General features: G+C 50.9%; 1 protein-coding gene across 1 annotated transcript in view; it reads right to left on the reverse strand.

Annotated features, from left to right (window-relative positions):
- The window catches only part of DCST2 (DC-STAMP domain containing 2), a 15045-nt gene extending 5036 nt beyond the window's left edge, over positions 1-10009 (reverse strand). Inside the window, 10 exon segments of the mRNA XM_070951086.1 lie at positions 1010-1110; positions 3140-3307; positions 4003-4167; positions 4279-4436; positions 5474-5687; positions 5975-6040; positions 6496-6690; positions 7858-7959; positions 8709-8879; positions 9688-10009. Coding sequence (XP_070807187.1) covers positions 1010-1110; positions 3140-3307; positions 4003-4167; positions 4279-4436; positions 5474-5687; positions 5975-6040; positions 6496-6690; positions 7858-7959; positions 8709-8879; positions 9688-10009 — 1662 coding nt within the window.
- Positions 10010-10193: the final 184 nt, after the last annotated feature.

The following is a 10193-nucleotide window of genomic DNA, read 5'->3' on the forward strand; positions in this document are numbered from 1 at the left end:
CTGTGGCTCCCGGCATCCCGATATAGTCAGTTGACTCCATCACTGACTATTGGGGGCGAGTCGTTGGCCCCCCACAGAGAGGGCTCGCAATCTGGGAGTCCTCCTGGATAGGCAGCTGTCCTTGGAGGAACATCTGACGGCTGTAACCAGGGGGACCTTTTGTCAGGTTCGCCTGATCCGCCAGTTGCGGCCCTTTCTTGATCGGGATTCCCTGTGCACAGTCACTCATGCCCTCGTCACCTCTCGCCTTGACTACTGCAACGCTCTCTACATGGGGCTCCCCTTGAGGAGCACCCGGAGGCTCCAACTGGTCCAGAATGCAGCAGCGCGGGTAGTGACGGGAGCAGCCTGGCGCTCCCATGTAACACCGCTCCTGCGCGAGCTGCACTGGCTCCCGGTGGTCTTCCGGGTGCGCTTCAAGGTGTTGGTTATCACCTTTAAAGCGCTCCATGGCATAGGGCCTAGCTATCTTCGAGACCGCCTGCTGCCACCGACAATCTCCCATCGACCTGTGCGCTCCCACAGAGAGGGCCTCCTCGGGGTGCCATCAGCCAAACAGTGCAGGCTGGTGACCCCCAGGGGGAGGGCCTTCTCTGTGGGGGCACCTACCCTCTGGAATCAATTGCCTCCAGAGATAAGGAGAATCCAAGACCTCGGTGCCTTCCGCCGTGCCCTTAAAACCTTCCTTTTTCAGCAAGCCGGGCTGGCCTAATTTTTTAAGTGTTTTTAAGTGTTTTGTTTATTGTTTTTAATTAATTGGGGCCAAATTTATATATGTATATTTTAACTGTATTTTAATATTTGTACTTGATGTTTTTACTTGGCTGTTCACCGCCCTGAGTCCTCAGGGAGAAGGGCGGTATACAAATTCAAAATAAAATAAAAAATAAATAAAATAAAATAAATTAAAGTTTTCCTATTTCTTTAGCTCGCACGCACACACAAAAACACCTTCCTGATTGCGAGGTAGGCCACAGGAGAAAGGAAAAATGGGGGGGGGGACACTCACCCGTTCCCGTGACGGATAATACCACGCGCAAAGAACTCGCCGCATACGTTGTATGTAGGTGCCGAAGATGGCACTGAATAAACAGATCCCGTACATGAGACCTGGGGAAGAAGCATGAAAAAGACAGGTGAACACACCCTTTCTGCCTCCAGCAGTGGGGGTTGAAATAGATGACCTCTAAGGGCCCTTCCAACTTGACAATTCTGTGGTTGACATTATGGCCGGGGAAACAGGCTTGGGTTTGGAAGCAAGAGAGGGAAGGAGATAGGAAGTTTGGCTAAAAGTTAGGAAAACTATCCTAAATAGTTTGGTCGAACATTTAAGGACGGAAGTAAACCCTGTGGATTTTTCCTCGCTCTTACGACCATCCCACCATCACGTGATCAAAATTCCGACAACCGACATGTATTTACCATGACTGCAGCATCCCAGGGTCACACAATCCCCATTTGAGACCCTGCCAGCCGGCTTCCCGCAAGCAAAGTCAACGGGTTCCTTTTAATGACGGCCTGATTCACTGAACAACCGTGTCAAAAAAAAAAAAGGTTCGTGAAATCGGGGCCGCTCGCTGAATGGCCGCCTTGCTTGACGACGGGAAAAATCAGGTCCCAAACACGGTTGTAAATCAAAGACTCCCTTTCCAAACTATTTTGCAGGTGTCACACCCTCCTTCCAGGGGTGGGCTGCTGGGGGGTTCGCAAGGGTTCGGGCGAACCTCTAGCTAAGATTCTGTGCAGTTCAGAATCAGTTCAGAGAACCCCTAAATCCCACTCCTGGCTGGCCCCACCCACCCCTCCGAGGAGTCCCCATCCGGCCCATTTTGGATGCATGTAAGTGCAGGGCACGCACAGAGGCTCGGGCCTACCGGAAGCCCGTTTCCGGCCTCCAGAGGGCCTCTGGAGCCTGGGGAGGCTGTTCTCGCCCTCCCGGAGACTCAAGGAAAGCCTCTGGAGCCTGGGGAGGGAAAAAATGCCCCACCACTGTGGTGCAGGAGACCAACTAGGCCACGCCCACCATGGCCACGCCCACCCAGCAACTGGGCAGAGAACCCCTTGCTAAAATTTTCGAAGCCTACCCCTGCCTCCCTCGCCTGATTCTTCTTGGCTCCCCCAAGAACGTGCCAGCGGGCATGATGGATACACACACACACACATCCCGCTGAGGATGATGGATTACGGTGTCTCTTTCGATGCCTGGCCACTGCGTCTTATGCTCGTCTCACCGCTTCCGTTCAAGTGGCCGCCGAGGGAGTTTTAAACGCAGCGAAATTGTGTCGCTGGAGTGCTTGAAAAACGGCCCATTTGTCATTTAAAGTACTTTTATCGCTCTCCAAAGGCAGATTTTTTTTCTTCCTCGAATTCAAACGCCGTGACGGAATTAAGAGTTTTCTGCTTTTTAACGGCTGCCTTGTGCAGATAAGAAATAATTTGCATTCAACCTCTTTGTGCTACCAGCTCTGCTGTTCATATAATCCCCAAAGCTTTTAAATCCATCCATGTCTGCAGGGGATCCTCGACTTACGACCGCAAGGGAGCCCAACATTTCAGATGCCAAGCAAGAAATTGGTTCGCTAAGTTTTGCCTCCCTTTTACGACCTTCCTTGCCGCCGTTGTTCAGCGAATCATAGTGGTTAAGTCAGCCCCCATGGTCGTAAAATGAATTTGTCTTCCCCCGTTGACGTAGCTCATCGGTAGGCCGCAAAAGGGAATCATGTGACTCGAGGACCCTACAACCGTTGTAAAGATGAACCGGTTGTCAAGCATCTGAGTTTTGTGACCATGGGGATGCTGCAACGGTCGTTAAGTGTGAAAAACGGTCAGAAATCACCTTTTTATTCCATGCCGTTGTAACTTTGAACAGTCACTAAACGAACTGTCGGAAGTCGAGGACTACCTGTAACCCCCAACGTCTCTCTCTTTTAAACCCATAACTGTCTACTTCTTTCTATCCCCATTTACTGCTTTTTATCTTTTTTAAAATTCTCCCGCCAACTCATTTTTTGGGGAAAACGGACGTGCAGGCAGAGTATCCGGTCAGTTTCACTGAAGACCGGGGAAGAAAATTCAGTGAAACTGGCAGGGTCTCTTCCTTGGTGAGCGGGAATGGAAGCAATGCCTGAAGTCCAGCTACCGATCACGAGGTAACCGTTGTAGTCGGGCTCCGATGGGAGCAGACGGCATTTTGGGGACACCACGCTGATATTCCCCTCCTGAAGCACATCGAAGGAGGAGACCAAGTCGCGGTACAGTTCACTGGTGTAGCCAGAGCCGTTCACGCTGATCGTGGTCAGCACTGGAGCTGCAGAGAAGGAGAAGGACATATGTCCACTAGGGTGACCTCTCTTTCTTTGTTTTGGGGATCATAGAGTATGGAGAGTTTGAAGGATTTCTTTTCTTGGATCCACTTTTCCTTCCCTTCCTTTCCCTTCCCTTCCCTTCCCTTTCTCCTTTCCTTTCCTTTCTTTTCCTTTCCTTGTTCCTTCCTTCCTCTTTCTCCTCCTCTCTCCATTCTTCCCTTCTTAGTTTCACTTTCACTTTCTCCTCTCTCCCTTTCCTTTCCTTCTTCCCTTTCTCTCTCCCCTCCTCCCCTAATCTTTCCTCCCTCGCTCCTCCTCTCTTGCTTTCACTTTCCTCTCCTCCCCCCTTTCCTTTCCCCTTTCCTCCATCTCTCTTCCCTTCCTCTTTAACCCTTTCTCCCTCTCTTCCCCACTTACTTTCACTTTCACTTCACTTTGCTTGCCTCTTCCTTCCACCCTTTCCTTTCTCCCCCTCCCTCTCCTTTTCTTTCCTTCGTTCCTTTCTTTCTTTCCCATTTCCTTCTCCCTTTCCTTTTCTTTCCTCTCCCCCTCCCTCTTTTCCTTCCCTGCAATGACCCTACGAGGTAGGCCGATCAGGGAGAAAGCCACCGGGCCCCCGAGCTGCAGAAGCGCGCACCCTGATGAAATCCAGTACATGAAACGCCCTTCCTTCCTCCCTCCAGCTCCTCCATCTTACCTCTCGCGGTGATCTCGCCCACCAGATGGTAGCGCACCAAGTCGAACAGCCAGTAGACGGAGAAGTCCGCCACGATGAGCAAAATCACCAAGATAAATTGGCGGCAGATACGAGCCAGGGCCAGTGCGTAGGCGATCTGCTCCTTGCGCGGTAACACCAGGGAGGCTGTGCAACAAGGCGTAATAAAATCATCCTTGCTATCAATAAGCCGAGGACTTTCTGGAGTTTGTGACATCCACACCCCTGAGACACAATCGCACACCACACCACACATACTTGGACGGATGTATTTGGTGCTTTCCTTCGGCGATAAGGGCAGCACGGACGGACGCTTGTTTTTCCTCCGAATGGTGTCCATTTCGAGAAAGGATTTGGTGATATAAATATTGTCGAAACTGTCCTCATGTAGATAATGTTTTCGGTACAGGAGAGCCCTGAAGAAGTGAAGAAGGCCTCGTGGGGGAAAGAAGACCCACAACAACAAGATCAAATTTCCCCGTCCTTCATCTCTGGGGGTCCATCATCCCCAGAAGGACCCCCTCCTCACATCCTGTAAAGGACTGGAAGCTAAAACATATGAATTTCTGGAACAGGGTATGTCTAGTTTAATGGGAAAAAAAGGACCAGGGGCTGATGTGATGACAGTGTTCCAATATTTCGGGGGCTGCCCCAAAGAAGAGGGGGTCGACTTATTCTCCAAAGCAGCTGAAGGCAGGACAAGAAGCAACGGATGGAAACTAACCAAGGAGAGAAGCAGTGGTGAAATCCAAATTATTTTACTACCGGTTCTGTGGGCGTGGCTTGGTGACTTGGTGGGCGTGGCTTGGTGGGCATGGCAGGGGAAGGACACTGCAAAATCCCCATTCCCTCCCCACTCTGGGGCCAGTCAAAGGTGGCATTTGCCGGTTCTCCGAACTACTTAAAATTTCCGCTACCGGTTCTCCGAACTACTCAAAATTTCCGCTACCGGTTCTCCAAACTACTCAAAATTTCCGCTACCGGTTCTCCGAACTACTCAAAATTTCCGCTACCGGTTCTCCGAACTACTCAAAATTTCCGTTACCGGTTCTCTGAACTACTCAAAATTTCCGCTACCGGTTCTCCAAACTACTCAAAATTTCTGCTACCAGTTCTCTGAACTACTCAAAATTTCCGCTACCGGTTCTCCGAACTACTCAAAATTTCCGCTACCAGTTTCCAGAACCTGTCAGAACCTGCTGGATTTCACCCCTGGAGAGAAGCAACCTAGAACTAAGAACAAAATCCCTGACAGTGAGAACAATTAACCAGTGGAACACCTTGCCACCAGAAGTTGTGGGTGCTCCATCACTGGAGGTTTTCAAGAAGAGACTGGGCAGCCATTTGTCCAGAATGGGATAGGGTTTCCTGCTTGAGTCTGGGGGTGGGGGTTGAACTAGAAGACCTTCGGGATCCCTTCCAACCCTTGTTATTCTGCCCCTCCTTGGCTCACCCGAGGTACATGTAGAGCATGACTAGAGTGGACATGTAGCCGAAAAGTCCCACCGCTTCCCGCACCGGTTGCAGACGCTCGGACACTTCCTCCATGATGTCGAAGGCCACCTCCGAGAGCTTCTTGCTGGCATTGATGCTCACCTCGTACTGGTGGATGGTGGTGATGTTGAATTCGAACTCGGCCCGCACGCGATTCAGCATGGCCACGACGGCTTGGAACGGGTGAGAGAGAGAGAGAGAGAGAGACAGGAAAATATCAGAAAGGCTGAGGAATCCTTTTTTCCCCTTTCCCTTCCTTTCCAGGACCACCTGCCCTCCCAGGTAGGAACACCCGGTGGGTGGGGCCTGTAAGAAAGGTAGGTGGGGCCTCAAGAGGGTTTGGGACACATAGAAAGGGGCAGAGCCAATCCTCTTTTGGAAGTGTTTGGTTGGCCGTTGCGAGAGGCGGAATATTGAAATGGAAAGGAGGAGGAGGACGCCGACGCCGCTCTGGCCTTACGTTCTGCCACTCTGCGACGCAGAAACGGCACGATGTACTCCGGTATGATGCAGAACACCAGAAGGACTGTGGAAGGAATGAGAAAAACCCGAGGAGAGCGTGGTTGGCATGGTGCAGTGAAGGCCGATCACCCAAGAACAGCCAAAATTCCCTGAACTCGGCTGTTTTCTTGCAGATGTTCCATTACCGAGCACTGAAGATGTTACCTAGGTTGGTCGTGAAACGTCTGCAAGAAAACAGCCAAGTTCAGAGAGCACCAAGGACCCCACAGCTGCCCTCCTCTCCTCCCCCTCCCCGCAGCCCGTTTTTGCTCCCAGGGTGGCTTACTAGGCCCAAAACGAGGAGCAGGAGGGAGGCGCGTGCTCCGCGGCCCATTTTTGCTCCTGGTGCAGGAGGCCGAGTGCTGCCTGTCACACACCCCTGGCCACGCCCACCATGGCCACGCCCACCCAGCCGGTCATGAGGGCAGAGGACCGGTTGTTAACATTATTTGAATCCCACCGCTGACTCCGCGAGCTCACTGTTAGCCAATCCGCAGAGGTACTTGAAGAGAAGGACGATGTGGCAGAGAAAGGAAAGGAAAGGGATGGCGCGTTCACACCGGTCCTTGGCGCTGTCAAAGATGCGGACACATTTCTGATAGGGCCGGCCCATCTCCTCGTTGCAAACGTCACCCATGTGGAGAAGGAAGTACCAAACGTTGCGCATACAGTGAGCTGCAAGACAAAAGAAGCGGCGCGTACGGCCTGTCCTCGACGTACGACCACAATTGAGCCCCCGAATGTATGTGAAATCTTCCCATTTGTTTCCATATTCCTCCACCTAATTTAACCATTGTCTAGTTTTCTTTTGATGTTGTGGCCCGTCAGTGGCCTGTGCAGCTAGTAGCCAATTCCGACAGCGAGGAGGCTGGTGTGGTGCTGCGCCAGCAGCCTGTGCAGCTGGCGCTCGAGTCGGACAGTGAGGAGGCTGGAGAAGATGTGATGCCAGAGGCGGGGATTCAGCCAGGGCCTTCAGAACCTCCAGAAGCTCCCATAAGTGAAGAGGAAGAAGAGGAGGAGCCTCTTCTCGACGCACGGGCGCGCAGAGCTGCCAAAAGGCAGGAGTGGCTCCTCAGGAGGAGGTCTCCTCGAGAGTAAAGCTTGGGGCTAATTGGCCACTCCCTTCGCCTATTTAAGGAGGAACACCGACTGAAGCAATTTGCAGGGAACAACTTCGTTCACTCTCCTTCGCGTCTTGATCTTAGTTCTCTTATCAGTTTCCTGCAAATTGCTTCTGGGCTTTCTACCAACCATAGTAAGATTACGGTTACTTATTCTTTGGATTCTTGTAGGCTGTTAAGAAAGTGAATTAACAGCCTTTGTTTGAAAAAGACTGATTTAATTTAGTAAACTAAGGTTTGTACAGACTTTGTGTGTGCTGTGTTCTTCGGGGCCCGTAGCTGGGACAGAACAACGAACTGTTGTAAGTCGAGGACCACCTATCTCATAAAGATCCATGTAAATCGAGTTTCACTCCTCAAAAATCAAACAGCGCCACTGGTGGTCATAACCGGTAATGCCACGTATTAAAGTGTCATCTCAGCACATTTGTCCGATAAAATTAGGAATGTGATTAGGGACTTCCGGTTGGTGACTTGCAGCGACAGGGTGTGGAGTGAGTGCTCGCTGCTCCTCTTCACCTCTTTTCATCACGTTTTGGGGATCCCTTGGGTGATTAGATGATGGGAAGCAATGTTTCCCCATCAGACATTGCAGGAATGAGCCATGCTGGCTGGGGAAGATGGGGATTGTGGTCTCAAAGAAGCAGTGAAAAGAATCGCAGCTTTTGGAAATCCCCCTTTTCTTTCAATTTTTAACTTGCAAAAATCTTCCCTCACTCACCGACATGCCGCACCGCATCCATGACAGACCGGAAAAGTTTTCGGACACGGTCTCCAACCACTTTGGCTTTTCTGGCAATATCCTTGATTTTGTTTAAGGCATCTAGGCAGAAGTGGGGAGAGGGGAATAGAATAGGAGCTGAACATGCCTTCTTGGGACACCTCACTGGGCAAACTCCCGATTATTCCTGGGAAATAAATAAAAGAGGATTTTTCTGCAAATCTGCGCATCGTATGTGCTACGTTTTCTGTAGTAGAGTTTATAGCTCCCAGCAATTCTCGAATGGAATGGAATGGAATTCTACATTCTATATTCCATTTTATATTCTATACTCTTTATTCTTTATTTGTTCCAAAATTACTGGAAGTCCGAAAACGGGCCCGTTTCTGGCCTCTGGAGCTCAGAGGAAGCCGTTTTCGTTTTCCCGGAGGCTCAAGAAAAGCCTCCGGAGCCTGGGGAGGGCAAAAAAAACGGGCCTACCGGAAGTACCGGAAGTCTGAGAATGGGCCCGTTTCTGGCCTCTGGAGCATGGGAGAAGCCGTTTTCGCCCTCCCAGAGGCTCGAGGAGCCTGTGAAGGTTGAAAACACCCCCCCTCCCATCATGGTGCAGGTTGCTAAACTTTTTCAATCCCACCCCTCGTGTGAATGCACGGGGGGGAGGGGTCATCGGTCGCATGGGGAATCGTGTGCGCATGTGGGGAGCCCCCACATTGCAATAGGGGTGCCGGCGCGCATGCTTTTGGCGCAGGCAGAGAAAAAGGTTAGCCATGACTGTTCTATATTGTATTCTACATTCCACATTCTATTCTGCATTCTGTCTTGTATTCGTTCAGCTGGGCAGGCCCTCTCACTGATCAGAGGTTCGCGAGCTCGCTGCAGCATTTCCGCCGTCTGGTTGAGAGCCAGCTCGGCCCCGCACGAGACGGTGTCGGCGCTCCGGTAGAAATTCCGGACGATGTTAGCAAAGGGTCCTTCCATAGCCATTCCGAACGCCAGGAGTATCAGTACCATCTTCCCCTCTTCTGTCGGAGGAGAGAAATAAGCAAAACGTTGCAGAGTTTTGAATCTATTTCTGGATTCACATTTGCCCCCCCCGCCCCCCGCACAACCTTAAAACCATTTGAAGCCCCCTGAAATGGGCACCCCAAGTGGGTGGGGAACACTGCCTCCTATAAATCAGCCCCCCCAAAGTGTCTTATTCTGGGGTTCGACAAACTTTCAGACTGCAATTACACCTCCGATTATCTTTCTACCCCAATATATCATCCAAATATTCTTGCTTTCTCGCTGGCAATTTTGGGAAGACTCAATTCAGAGAATCCTAACACCGGATTCTCCTCAGATTGGGAAGTTAGCATTCGGGCCTTGCTCCTTCAGTGAAGAAGCCTTCCATTTTCTTTTTCTTTTTCATTACAGGTCGTCCTCGACTTACAGCACTTCGTTTAGTGACCGCTCAAAGTCACCCCGGCACTGGAAAAAAAAAGTGATTTGCAATCTTTTTTTTTCCCCCACGCAAAGATTGCAGCATTCCCCATGGTTACGTGATCGAAATTCAATCACGCGGCCAATGACTTGTCTAGATTGACGGTTGCGGTGTCCTGGGGTCACGTGATCTGCTTTTTGCGACCATTTTAACACGCTTAACAACCGTGTGAGTAACTGAACAATGCAGAGATTCTACTTTAACAACGATCTGGTGAGAAAGATCGGCCAACAACGGGACAAAAATTGAACGGTCTCACTTAGCAGCGGGAATTTGGGGCTCAATTCTGGTCGTAATTCGAGGACTGCCCGTATTTCTTTTCCGGAGGTGGTGTTGGGGGCACTTACTCGAAAAAAATTGAGGAAGCATGAGAAGGACGGTTACTCGGACTTTGAAAGAAAACGCCATGCCGAGGCCGAGGACGATGGCCAGGGTGATGGTGGAGAGCAGGCAGTACCAGATACTGTAGCCTTGGCCAAAAATAACCAAGGCCCCATAGGCTGCAGAGAGGGTCATCCCCAGGGCGAAGCCCCCCAAACTACGGACCGTAGCCCGGCCAAAAGTGTCCTCTTGAACCCGCGCAACTCGTTGTTTCTTCTTGCTCCGAGTCTTGCCTTTCTTCTGTCCCTTTCCCAGCCATCGGAGGAAAAAATTTGGCCAGGAGCTCATGGCGGCTCTTCTAAGGGCACAGTTGAGCTCCAGAAACAAGCCGAGGGGCACCCAGAGGGCACATAGACGGGTTGAATGAAGGAGGAAGAAAACCTAGGATTCAGATTTTGTCTCTTTTTTCCTACCCGCTTGGCAAAACAAGGTCGTCATTGGGAGTTGGAAATGCCAGTTAACTTCAGATTCT

This window comes from Pituophis catenifer, unplaced genomic scaffold (genome assembly GCF_029215685.1).
Source record: "Pituophis catenifer annectens isolate HBS135680 unplaced genomic scaffold, rPitCat1.0.hap2 SCAF_10, whole genome shotgun sequence".
NCBI lineage: Eukaryota > Metazoa > Chordata > Lepidosauria > Squamata > Colubridae > Pituophis > Pituophis catenifer.